Raw genomic sequence first — 14005 nt, 5'->3', positions numbered from 1 at the left:
CCATCACTCATTCATATATCTTATGTACATATTCTTTATCCCCTTACACTTGTTTCTATAAGGTTGGTTATTGTTGGTTATTACTGCATTGTCAGAACTAGAAGCACAAGCATTTCGCTACACTCGCATTAACATCTGCTTACCATGTGTATGTGACAAATAAAATTTGATTTGATTTGATTTAACATGAATTCCTATGAGTGTCATCTGATGAAGATCATCAAAGGTTAGTGATTCATTTTATCTCTTTGTGCTTTTTGTGACTCCTCTCTTTGGCTAGGAAAATGGCTGTGTTTATTCTGTGGCTTGTTGGTGACCTAACATAACCGTTTGTGCTGCTTTCGCCATAAATCCTATTTGACATCGGACACTGTAGTGGGATTAACAACAAGATTACCTTTAAAACGGTATAAGATACATGAATGTTTGAGGAATTTTAATTATGAGATTTCTGTTGTTTTGAATTTGGCGCCCTGCACTTTCTCATTGGCTGTTGTCACATAGAATCCCGCTAACGGGAAGTTTTAAGTGGAACACAAAAAATATCAAATACTTAGGATGCTTAATAAGTGACAACGACAAAAAAACAAATATATAAAGATAACTTTATTCCAACTCAACGATATCAAAGCAGATCGAATGTCACGACCGTCGTATGAATAATTGGACCAAGGCGCAGCGTGAGTAGAGTTCCACATTTTTACGAAGTGAAACTTCCAAAAACAACAAAAGATATAATGACCGTGAAACATGTAGACCACATAGGCACATACAGAGCCTACAAAACAATATCCCACATCGCAGGTGGGGAAAAAAGACACACTAATTATGATCCACAATTAGAGGTAACGATTATCAGCTGCCTTCAATTGGGAACCATACACATACACCAACATAGAAATATAATACCTAGAAACCTCCCTAGTCAAGACCTAAAAAAAACATGGAGAACCCAGGGGGGCCTAACATTATGTACACTAAGCATTAAGTAGCTAGGTCATGAAAATCAGAACCCCAATCCCCAATCTGGCATCGGTGTTACACAACAAATGTTCCTTTTGTTCTCCGGTGCAGGAAAGGAACGACATATATATATAACCTTAATGCACCTGCTCAGTTTTTTATAACCGCGGATCCGGCCATGGAGCCGGTCACTCTGAGAGCTGATCCACGCCCATTTTTCAAAATAAAAGCCGGGACTGGGGACTGAAAAAATAATCTGGTTGATATCCCTTTGAATGGAGGTTCAGGGCTGGGAATGTATATCTCATTAGGCGCACTGGAGGCCTGTGTGTGGAGCCGGCACTGGTTTCACCGGACTGATGACACGCTCTCCATTCAAAGGTCAGGATATTAACGCCTGCGCTGCAGTCAGTGTATACCTCCTAGCCAACATCTCTCTCCAATATCCCTCCTCAAACTGCTCCATCGACTCCGACGGAGTCTGGGATATTAAACCTCCTCCATGTATATCTTTGGCCGACCGCCCATTGTGCCCTTCCCCCAAAAAACGTATATCTCACTATGGTTGCCCCTCCATTGGGCTGTTTCACTGGCAGGCGGACCCTCCATGCATCGTCGCTGTCCTCCATTACTCCTAGACGACTCCCATGTATCAAGGAGGATATTCTCATGCATCCACCTAGTATCTCCTCCATGTATATCTCACTAGGTCAGGATGTCCAACTCTCCTTCACCTCTTGGGCACGCTGCTTGGTCCTGCTTTGGTGGGATATTCTGTCACGGCCGTTGTATGAATAATTGGACCAAGGCGCAGCGTGAGTAGTATTAACTTCTTGACGCTACCAGGACAATTGTCATCAGCAACGGCTGAATAGCATGGCGCCACAGTCAAATAATATCACTAAAATTCATAATCATGAAATCACAAGTACAATATTGCAAAACACAGTTCAGCCTTTTGTTAATCCACCTGTCGTCTCAGATTTTGAAATTATGCTTTACAGCGAAAGCAATCCAAGGGTTTGTGTAAGTTTATCGATAGCATAGCATAACATTATGTACATTAAGTAGCTAGGTCATGAAAATCAGAAAAGCAATCAAAAAAATGGTTTACCTTTGATGATCTTCGGGTGTTTTCACTCACGAGACTCCCAGTTACACAACAAATGTTCCTTTTGTTCCATAAAGATAATTTTTATACCCAAAATACCGAAGTTTGTTTGTCGCGTTATGTTCAGAAATCCACAGGAAAGAGCGGCCACGACAACGCAGACGTATATATATATAATAACCTTAATGTCCACAGAAACATGTCAAACGTTTTTTATAATCAATCCTCAAGTTGTTTTTAAAATATATATTCGATAATTTATCAACCGAGTGTGTAGCTTTTTCAATAACAGCGGGAGAAACAATGGCCGCTTTACTCTGTAGCACAAAACTCACTCTGAGAGCCCCCACCTATCCACCTTCACGCCCATTTTTCAAAATAAAAGCCTGAAACTATGTCTAAATACTGTTGACACTTTAGGGAAGCCATAGAAAAAATAATCTGGTTGATATCCCTTTGAATGGAGGATAGGCATAGGAACAGAGTATATCTCACTAGGCCAGGATATTAAACCTCCTCCATGTATATCTCACTAGGTCAGGATATTAAACCTCCTCCATGTATATCTCACTAGGTCAGTGTATTAAACCTCCATGTATATCTCACTAGGTCAGGATATTAAACCTCCTCCATGTATATCTCACTAGGTCAGTGTATTAAACCTCCTCCATGTATATCTCACTAGGTCAGGATATTAAACCTCCTCCATGTATATCTCACTAGGTCAGGATATTAAACCTCCATGTATATCTCACTAGGTCAGGATATTAAACCTCCTCCATGTATATCTCACTAGGTCAGGATATTAAACCTCCTCCATGTATATCTCACTAGGTCAGGATATTAAACCTCCATGTATATCTCACTAGGTCAGGATATTAAACCTCCTCCATGTATATCTCACTAGGTCAGGGTATTAAACCTCCATGTATATCTCACTAGGTCAGGATATTAAACCTCCATGTATATCTCACTAGGTCAGGATATTAAACCTCCATGTATATCTCACTAGGTCAGGATATTAAACCTCCATGTATATCTCACTAGGTCAGGATATTAAACCTCCTCCATGTATATCTCACTAGGTCAGTGTATTAAACCTCCATGTATATCTCACTAGGTCAGGATATTAAACCTCCTCCATGTATATCTCACTAGGTCAGGATATTAAACCTCCTCCATGTATATCTCACTAGGTCAGGATATTAAACCTCCTCCATGTATATCTCACTAGGTCAGGATATTAAACCTCCTCCATGTATATCTCACTAGGTCAGGATATTAAACCTCCTCCATGTATATCTCACTAGGTCAGGATATTAAACCTCCTCCATGTATATCTCACTAGGTCAGGATATTAAACCTCCATGTATATCTCACTAGGTCAGGATATTAAACCTCCATGTATATCTCACTAGGTCAGGATATTAAACCTCCATGTATATCTCACTAGGTCAGGATATTAAACCTCCTCCATGTATATCTCACTAGGTCAGGATATTAAACCTCCATGTATATCTCACTAGGTCAGGATATTAAACCTCCATGTATATCTCACTAGGTCAGGATATTAAACCTCCATGTATATCTCACTAGGTCAGGATATTAAACCTCCTCCATGTATATCTCACTAGGTCAGGATATTAAACCTCCTCCATGTATATCTCACTAGGTCAGGATATTAAACCTCCTCCATGTATATCTCACTAGGTCAGGATATTAAACCTCCTCCATGTATATCTCACTAGGTCAGGATATTAAACCTCCTCCATGTATATCTCACTAGGTCAGGATATTAAACCTCCAAACCTCCATGTATATCTCACTAGGTCAGGATATTAAACCTCCATGTATATCTCACTAGGTCAGGATATTAAACCTCCATGTATATCTCACTAGGTCAGGATATTAAACCTCCTCCATGTATATCTCACTAGGTCAGGATATTAAACCTCCTCCATGTATATCTCACTAGGTCAGGATATTAAACCTCCTCCATGTATATCTCACTAGGTCAGGATATTAAACCTCCTCCATGTATATCTCACTAGGTCAGGATATTAAACCTCCTCCATGTATATCTCACTAGGTCAGGATATTAAACCTCCATGTATATCTCACTAGGTCAGGATATTAAACCTCCTAGGTCAGGATATTAAACCATCCATGTATATCTCACTAGGTCAGGATATTAAACCTCCTCCATGTATATCTCTAGGTCAGGATATTAAACCTCCTCCATGTATATCTCACTAGGTCAGGATATTAAACCTCCATGTATATCTCACTAGGTCAGGATATTAAACCTCCTCCATGTATATCTCACTAGGTCAGGATATTAAACCTCCTCCATGTATTAAATCTCACTAGGTCAGGATATTAAACCTCCATGTATATCTCACTAGGTCAGGATATTAAACCTCCTCCATGTATATCTCACTAGGTCAGATATTAAACCTCCTCCATTAATCTCACTAGGTCAGGATATTAAACCTCCTCCATGTATATCTCACTAGGTCAGGATATTAAACCTCCTCCATGTATATCTCACTAGGTCAGGATATTAAACCTCCTCCATGTATATCTCACTAGGTCAGGATATTAAACCTCCTCCATGTATATCTCACTAGGTCAGGATATTAAACCTCCTCCATGTATATCTCACTAGGTCAGCATATTAAATCTCCTCCATGTATATATCCCTAGGTCAGGATATTAAACCTCCTCCATGTATATCTCACTAGGTCAGTGTATTAAACCTCCTCCATGTATATCTCACTAGGTCAGGATATTAAACCTCCTCCATGTATATCTCACTAGGTCAGGATATTAAACCTCCTCCATGTATATCTCACTAGGTCAGGATATTAAACCTCCTCCATGTATATCTCACTAGGTCAGGATATTAAACCTCCTCCATGTATATCTCACTAGGTCAGGATATTAAACCTCCTCCATGTATATCTCACTAGGTCAGGATATTAAACCTCCTCCATGTATATCTCACTAGGTCAGGATATTAAACCTCCTCCATGTATATCTCACTAGGTCAGGATATTAAACCTCCTCCATGTATATCTCACTAGGTCAGGATATTAAACCTCCTCCATGTATATCTCACTAGGTCAGGATATTAAACCTCCTCCATGTATATCTCACTAGGTCAGGATATTAAACCTCCTCCATGTATATCTCACTAGGTCAGGATATTAAACCTCCTCCATGTATATCTCACTAGGTCAGGATATTAAACCTCCTCCATGTATATCTCACTAGGTCAGGATATTCCATGTATATCTCACTAGGTCAGGATATTAAACCTCCTCCATGTATATCTCACTAGGTCAGGATATTAAACCTCCTCCATGTATATCTCACTAGGTCAGGATATTAAACCTCCTCCATGTATATCTCACTAGTCAGGATATTAAACCTCCTCCATGTATATCTCACTAGGGATATTAAACCTCCTCCCTCCATGTATATCTCACTAGGTCAGGATATTAAACCTCCTCCATGTATATCTCACTAGGTCAGGATATTAAACCTCCTCCATGTATATCTCACTAGGTCAGGATATTAAACCTCCTCCATGTATATCTCACTAGGTCAGGATATTAAACCTCCATGTATATCTCACTAGGTCAGGATATTAAACCTCCTCCATGTATATCTCACTAGGTCAGGATATTAAACCTCCTCCATGTATATCTCACTAGGTCAGGATATTAAACCTCCTCCATGTATATCTCACTAGGTCAGGATATTAAACCTCCTCCATGTATATCTCACTAGGTCAGGATATTAAACCTCCTCCATGTATATCTCACTAGGTCAGGATATTAAACCTCCTCCATGTATATCTCACTAGGTCAGGATATTAAACCTCCTCCATGTATATCTCACTAGGGCAGGATATTTAAGCCTCCATATATCCGTAGTATTGTATTGCTTGTTGGTTGGATAAATTCAATTATTATATATAATTTCAAAAGAAGCTTGGATCATCGTTCTGTGGACCGTATGAGTTAATGAGCCATATCTCTTTATGGTCCAATAACATATTTAAAGAACCCATCTGCCTTGAGGATCTGTTTGGACATTTTTCACATTCAGATGAAAATGATTGTTAATTCACCTCCCCGTTGTCTCTTTATTTTGCCCATATGGATGAAGTATATTTCACCCCCAGTTTCCACATAAACCTGAAATAGTTGAATGACTTTCCTGTAAACAATAGACATTTTACTTGTTATCCTTTAGCTTGGGGGCTATTTTAGGCTAAGGGGTTAGGTTAGGGGTTGGGTTAGGAGTTAGGGGTAGGAGTTAGGGGTAGGAGTTAGGGGTAGGAGTTGGGTTAGGAGTTAGGGGTAGGAGTTGGGTTAGGAGTTGGGGTAGGAGTTGGGTTAGGAGTTAGTTAGGAGTTGGGTTAGGAGTTAGGGGTAGGAGTTGGGTTAGGAGTTTAGGAGTTAGGTAGTTAGGGGTTAGGAGTTGGGTTAGAAGTTAGGGGTAGGAGTTGGGGTAGCAGTTAGGGGTAGGAGTTAGGGGTAGGAGTTGGGTTAGGAGTTGGGTTAGGAGTTGGGGTAGGAGTTAGGGGTAGGAGTTAGGAGTTGGGTTAGGAGTTGGGGTAGGAGTTAGGGGTAGGAGTTAGGGGTAGGAGTTGGGTTAGGAGTTAGGGGTAGGAGTTAGGGGTAGGAGTTGGGTTAGGAGTTGTTAGGGTTAGGAGTTGGGGTAGAAGTTAGGGGTAGGAGTTGGGTTAGGAGTTAGGGGTAGGAGTTGGGTTAGGAGTTGGGTTAGGAGTTGGGGTAGAAGTTAGGGGTAGGAGTTGGGTTAGAAGTTAGGGGTAGGAGTTGGGGTAGCAGTTAGGGGTAGGAGTTGGGTTAGGAATTAGGGGTAGGAGTTGGGTTAGGAGTTGGGGTAGAAGTTAGGGGTAGGAGTTGGGTTAGGAGTTAGGGGTAGGAGTTAGGGGTAGGAGTTAGGGTAGGAGTTGGAGTTAGGAGTTAGGGGTAGGAGTTAGGGGTAGGAGTTGGGTTAGGAGTTGGGTTAGGAGTTATAATATAATAATATAATATATGCCATTTAGCAGACGCTTTTATCCAAAGCGACTTACAGTCATGTGTGCATACATTCTACGTATGGGTGGTCCTGGGGATCGAACCCACTACCCTGGCGTTACAAGCGCCATGCTCTACCAACTGAGCTACAGAAGGACCACCCATAGGGGTAGGAGTTAGGGGTAGGAGTTGGGTTAGGAATTAGGGGTAGGAGTTGGGTTAGGAGTTAGGGGTAGGAGTTAGGGGTAGGAGTTGGGTTAGGAATTAGGGGTAGGAGTTGGGTTAGGAATTAGGGGTAGGAGTTGGGTTAGGAATTAGGGGTAGGAGTTGGGTTAGGAGTTAGGGGTAGGAGTTGGGTTAGGGGTAGGAGTTGGGTTAGGAGTTGGGTTAGGAGTTAAGGGATGGAGTTGAGTTAGGAGTTAAGGGTAGGAGTTAGGGGTAAGAGTTGGGGTAGGAGTTAGGTTAGGAGTTAGGGGTAGGGGTTGGGTTAGGAGTTAGGGGATGGAGTTGGGTTAGGAGTTAGGGGTAGGAGTTAGGGTTAAGAGTTAAGGGATGGAGTTGGGTTAGGGGTAGGAGTTGGGTTAGGAGTTGGGTTAGGAGTTAGGGGTAGGAGTTAGGGTTAGGAGTTGGGTTAGGAGTTAAGGGATGGAGTTGGGTTAGGAGTTAGGTTAGGAGTTAAGGGATGGAGTTGGGTTAGGAGTTAGGGGTAGGAGTTAGGGGTTAGGTTTATGGGGTAGGAGTTGGGTTAGGAGTTAGGGGTTATGTTTATGGGGTAGGAGTTAGGGGTAGGAGTTAGGGGTAGGAGTTAGGGGTAGGAGTTGGGTTAGGAATTAGGGGTAGGAGTTGGGTTAGGAGTTGGGTTAGGAGTTGGGGTAGAAGTTAGGGGTAGGAGTTGGGTTAGGAGTTAGGGGTAGGAGTTGGGTTAGGAGTTGGGTTAGGAGTTGGGGTAGAAGTTAGGGGTAGGAGTTGGGTTAGAAGTTAGGGGTAGGAGTTGGGGTAGAAGTTAGGGGTAGGAGTTGGGTTAGGAATTAGGGGTAGGAGTTGGGTTAGGAGTTGGGGTAGAAGTTAGGGGTAGGAGTTGGGTTAGGAGTTAGGGGTAGGAGTTAGGGGTAGGAGTTAGGGGTAGGAGTTGGGTTAGGAGTTAGGGGTAGGAGTTAGGGGTAGGAGTTGGGTTAGGAGTTGGGGTAGGAGTTATAATATAATAATATAATATATGCCATTTAGCAGACGCTTTTATCCAAAGCGACTTACAGTCATGTGTGCATACATTCTACGTATGGGTGGTCCTGGGGATCGAACCCACTACCCTGGCGTTACAAGCGCCATGCTCTACCAACTGAGCTACAGAAGGACCACCCATAGGGGTAGGAGTTAGGGGTAGGAGTTGGGTTAGGAATTAGGGGTAGGAGTTGGGTTAGGAGTTAGGGGTAGGAGTTAGGGGTAGGAGTTGGGTTAGGAATTAGGGGTAGGAGTTGGGTTAGGAATTAGGGGTAGGAGTTGGGTTAGGAATTAGGGGTAGGAGTTGGGTTAGGAGTTAGGGGTAGGAGTTGGGTTAGGGGTAGGAGTTGGGTTAGGAGTTGGGTTAGGAGTTAAGGGATGGAGTTGAGTTAGGAGTTAAGGGTAGGAGTTAGGGGTAAGAGTTGGGGTAGGAGTTAGGTTAGGAGTTAGGGGTAGGGGTTGGGTTAGGAGTTAGGGGATGGAGTTGGGTTAGGAGTTAGGGGTAGGAGTTAGGGTTAAGAGTTAAGGGATGGAGTTGGGTTAGGGGTAGGAGTTGGGTTAGGAGTTGGGTTAGGAGTTAGGGGTAGGAGTTAGGGTTAGGAGTTGGGTTAGGAGTTAAGGGATGGAGTTGGGTTAGGAGTTAGGTTAGGAGTTAAGGGATGGAGTTGGGTTAGGAGTTAGGGGTAGGAGTTAGGGGTTAGGTTTATGGGGTAGGAGTTGGGTTAGGAGTTAGGGGTTATGTTTATGGGGTAGGAGTTAGGGGTAGGAGTTAGGGGTTAGGTTTATGGGGAAGGAGTTAGGGGTAAGAGTTGGGTTAGGTTTAGGGATTTAGTGAAAATAGGATTTTGAATGGAAATCAATTTTAGTGTGTGTGACAGAGTGAGAAAAATAAAACCTATATCTGATTATAGGAAGGAAAACAACACAAGACACATTACTAGAGTATATACTTTATTACTACAGTATATACATTATTCCAGGCCAATTCTAAAGTATTACAGAAAGGGATACATATGGAACACAATTTGTTTCTACAATACATGTACATATTATCTCTGAAAAGATTTAGAGATCATCGTTACTGAACATATAAATTCATTTTTGACGTGTGCATTTAGACAATACCTAAATACCAATCCTTTAAAGGTGAGTGATTAGTACTACACAAACAGTCAACAGTTAACTAATAGTCTAACAAAACTAGCTAAGCATAAAAAAAAAAAAATCACACTTATGTGACAAATACATCATTTATTCAACCACCAAACTTTAACAAGATAAGTCACTGTATAACCAACGTTGTTGTAGTGTTGTCAGAATGTGAACACGTGACAGAAATCATTCCGGAAGAATCACGTACTTGTCTGTTCTATTCTAGAACTTCTAGAATCCTTTAGAATCCTCAAGTTTAGTTCATCACAATGACCGTCTAGACATATTGACATATTCTCATTAGCTTATACGTACATGTGTATATAGGTAGACAGATGGACAGAGGTTGATAATAACAAATCATTTAAGTTTTTTTTTTTCTCGCTCGTGAAATTAGATTCCGTATCAGTTGAAAGAAGAATCACTAGGGGAAAAAAGGGGAAAAAATCACTCTTTGGAATCTGTCACATCACAACTATTCCTGACTGTAAAACCAGAACTGGTTGTTTTTTCACAAGGAGAAATTCTACCTGTACACCAACTAAAGCCCACATACTGTAACTCACATTTACCATTGATTCAAATCGCACCCCGGCTGTAACCTCTAACCTTCCCTCTCTAACCGTCATGACATGCACTTCTCACCAGATAAAACAGGTCCTAACCACCGTCTTGTTTCAGCAGCACAGCAGGTCTACAACAGGGCAGTAAAGGACATCTGTAGACTGCCTTTCAGACAGGGAGACAATGGCTGGCTCTTAAAATGCACCCTATTCCCTATATATAGTAGTGCACTGTGTAGGGAATAGGGTGCCATTCAGGATGCAGATATATCAAACAAGCCCTTATTGATCCAAAGTGCCTTTAGTTCTTCTTTTAAGTTTGACATTATTTTTGTGTGTGTGGGGGGGGGGGGGGGGGTATTGATTAGGAATATCTTAACGTAATAGTGAAAGAATGAAAGCAGAGCGTGTGATCGAAAAGGTTACAACTACATCAATATTGATCAAATCATTACAGCATTGTCCAGTTAAAAATCCTAACCCGGAGAGAGACAACTTGTTACGGAATCGGTCTGTTTCTCTGTAAAAAGAGAAAATGTCATTTACTGATAAAAACAAACATATCAACCCACCAACAACAGAAAAACTAAAGTAAAAAATCTGTTTGATCTATTATATAACCTGTAGTAAAAGACAACCGTGAATAAGGCTTGAATAAAGACAAGGGAAAATAAAGAGGATTTAAAAGAAAGTTCCATCTCACGTTTTTATAAAACCTTTAACAATAGAAATACACGTTTGATCATTAAACATTTGGGTAAGTGAAGGGAAGTGTGGTTTTGTTCGTCAATAATACCATTTCTACGATACATCATTATTGCTTGAAGTCACGATACACAATACACTACAATACACTACAATACACTACAATACACTACAATACACTACAATACAGAAAACTTGGCGTTCCTTTGTTTTTCCCTCTTATTCTCTCAAAACAATACAACTGAAGGCACTTGATTTGACAATGAAAGGTTTAACTTCTAGACATGCTGGCACAGCCAAGCAGCAGTATGGTGTAGTATACAAGGAACCCAGCCCCAGGCTCCAGCCCATCCCCCATCACCACCGCACAGTCCTAACTGGGACTCCATCTTGTATAACCTAGGTTTGTGTCCCAAATGGCACCCTATTCCCTATATGGTACACTCATTTTGACCAGTGGCCGCAGAACTCTGTTCAAAACTAGTGCACCATGTAGGGAATAAGTGCCATTTGGAATGTTGCCCGAGCCTAACAACCTAACCTAACTTAACCTAGCCTAATTTAACCTAATTTAACCTAATCTAAATGAACCTAATTGAACCTAATCTAATTTAACCTAACTTAACCTAATTTAACTTAACCTAATTTAACCTCATCTAAATTAACCTAGCCTAATTGAACCTAATCTAATTTAACCTAATTTAACCGAATCTAATTTAACCTAACCTAACTTAATTTAAACTAATTGAACCTAATCTAATTTAACCTAACCTAACTTAAACTAATTTAACCTAATTTAACCTAACCTAATTTAACCTAACCTAATTTAACCTAACCTAATTTAACCTAACCTTCCAAATCAGTAGTTCTTCCCCAAACTTCCGATACATCATTTTTGGTTTTCCCAGGCTCATCATTAAAAACAACATCTTAAAACTATAAAAATGTCAAAGACAAGAATAAATGAATATAAAAAGGCCAGGAAGCAGGAAGCAGGAAGCAGGAAGGCAGGAGTATATGATGTTCACACATTTTCCAAAGACACTTTTAATGAGATGGCGGGAAGCAGGAGTCGTTCCAGACAGCTAAGAAGGTTGAGCTGCTGCTTCTCACTGTGTTGTGGACTAGACAGTCTCTCCAGAGTTGTGTTGTGGACTAGAAGGTCTCTCCAGAGTTGTGTTGTGGACTAGACAGTCTCTCCAGAGTTGTGTTGTGGACTAGACAGTCTCTCCAGAGTTGTGTTGTGGACTCCAGAGACAGTCTCTCCAGAGTTGTGTTGTGGACTAGAAGGTCTCTCCAGAGTTGTGTTGTGGACTAGACAGTCTCTCCAGAGTTGTGTTGTGGACTAGACAGTCTCTCCAGAGTTGTGTTGTGGACTAGAAGGTCTCTCCAGAGTTGTGTTGTGGACTAGACAGTCTCTCCAGAGTTGTGTTGTGGACTAGACAGTCTCTCCAGAGTTGTGTTGTGGACTAGAAGGTCTCTCCAGAGTTGTGTTGTGGACTAGACAGTCTCTCCAGAGTTGTGTTGTGGACTAGACAGTCTCTCCAGAGTTGTGTTGTGGACTAGACAGTCTCTCCAGAGTTGTGTTGTGGACTAGAACAGTCTCTCCAGAGTTGTGTTGTGGACTAGACAGTCTCTCCAGAGTTGTGTTGTGGACTAGACAGTCTCTCCAGAGTTGTGTTGTGGACTAGACAGTCTCTCCAGAGTTGTGTTGTGGACTAGACAGTCTCTCCAGAGTTGTGTTGTGGACTAGAAGGTCTCTCCAGAGTTGTGTTGTGGACTAGACAGTCTCTACAGAGTTGTGTTGTGGACTAGACAGTCTCTCCAGAAATGTGTTGTGGACTAGACAGTCTCTCCAGTGTTGTGTTGTGGACTAGACAGTCTCTCCAGAGTTGTGTTGTGGACTAGACAGTCTCTCCAGAGTTGTGTTGTGGACTAGACAGTCTCTCCAGAGTTGTGTTGTGGACTAGACAGTCTCTCCAGAGTTGTGTTGTGGACTAGACAGTCTCTCCAGAGTTGAAGGAGAGGACTGTCCAGCTCAGATACAGTATGGGGGTAGTGGGGGTTAGGGGAGGACTGTCCAGCTCAGATACAGTATGGGGGTAGTGGGGGTTCCGGGAGAAGGAGAGGACTGTCCAGCTCAGATACAGTATGGGGGTAGTGGGGGTTAGGAGAGGACTGTCCAGCTCAGATACAGTATGGGGGTAGTGGGGGTTAGGGGAGAACTGTCCAGCTCAGATACAGTATGGGGGTAGTGGGGGTTAGGAGAGGACTGTCCAGCTCAGATACAGTATGGGGGTAGTGGGGGTTTGGGGAGAAGGAGAGGACCAAGCCCCTTGCCTAGTGCCGGCCAGCCAGCAGGTAAAAACACCTTGATGTGATGGTAGACAAATGAGCAGCTCTCCTGCGCCAGGTAAAGAGACCTAGATGAAGGACAAGACAAGCCGTGTGAAGAGATTTGGGGACCCTTGAAGAAATGGTCTGTTCACGGGCCAGCCTTGAAGACACAGACTATCTAAAATAAAGACATAGAAACAAGAGAATAGCCGAAAAAAGATGTCAGTATCATTGTGTATGCTGACCGACGACAGATATCATACGTTGGTTGAATGTCTTTGTTGTATCAAATCATGTAGTTTGACTAGGTAGCAGTTCAGAGTGTAGACTTAGTGAGGAGAGGATGGAATGTCTCTCTTCCTGTAACCCATCATCCCTTCCCAGGCTCCTCTCCTCTCCTCTCCTCTCCTCCTCTCCTCTCCTCTCCTCTCCTCTCCTCTCCTCCTCCTCTCCTCTCCTCTCCTCTCCCCTCTCCCCTCCCCCTCCCCTCTCCCTCCCTCCCTCTCTCTTCTCTTCCTTCTCTTCTCTTCTCTCTCCTCTCTCTCCTCTCTCTCCTCTCCCTCTCCTCTCCTCTCCTCTCCTCTCCTCTCCTCTCCTCTCCTCTCCTCTCCTCTCTATACCAGTAGGTCAGAATATGCAGTGCCACTGTTCAAGTCCGATGAGGGGTCACAACACCCACCTCAGATGGGACCCAGAGAAAACAAAAGTTTGGGAACCCCCACTGTATACCGTATAAGGATCCAGCGTGTTCTATAAATGTGTTATAGCCATGTTATAACCATGTTATAACCATGTGAGGAAGCTCTCCTTGTCGATCTTTGTGGCGGCCAGGACCGACTCCATATCGTTCAGGATGTCGGAGCTAAGGGCTTCCTGGAGACTAGGCATAAGCTCCTCCCCCT

At 42.4% G+C, this 14005-nt stretch overlaps 1 protein-coding gene across 2 annotated transcripts in view; it reads right to left on the bottom strand.

Moving 5' to 3' along the window:
- Nucleotides 1–12980: 12980 nt before the first annotated feature.
- Nucleotides 12981–14005, bottom strand: part of yap1 (Yes1 associated transcriptional regulator) — an 82352-nt gene continuing 81327 nt past the window's right edge. Inside the window, exons 8-9 of one of the 2 annotated variants that reach the window (XM_046293596.1) lie at nt 13894–14005; nt 12981–13281 (exon numbers count right to left, since the gene is read on the bottom strand). The exon at nt 13894–14005 is cut by the window's right edge and continues 117 nt beyond it. In XM_046293596.1, coding sequence (XP_046149552.1) covers nt 13281; nt 13894–14005 — 113 coding nt within the window. In that variant the 3' untranslated portion in view covers nt 12981–13280. Of the gene's footprint in view, nt 13282–13680 lie in introns of those variants that run through there. The other variant, XM_046293595.1, reaches the window with a different exon arrangement.

Source organism: Oncorhynchus gorbuscha, linkage group LG13, assembly GCF_021184085.1.
Source record: "Oncorhynchus gorbuscha isolate QuinsamMale2020 ecotype Even-year linkage group LG13, OgorEven_v1.0, whole genome shotgun sequence".
NCBI classification, from domain to species: Eukaryota; Metazoa; Chordata; class Actinopteri; order Salmoniformes; family Salmonidae; genus Oncorhynchus; species Oncorhynchus gorbuscha.
This window is presented reverse-complemented; position numbering and strand designations above follow the sequence as displayed.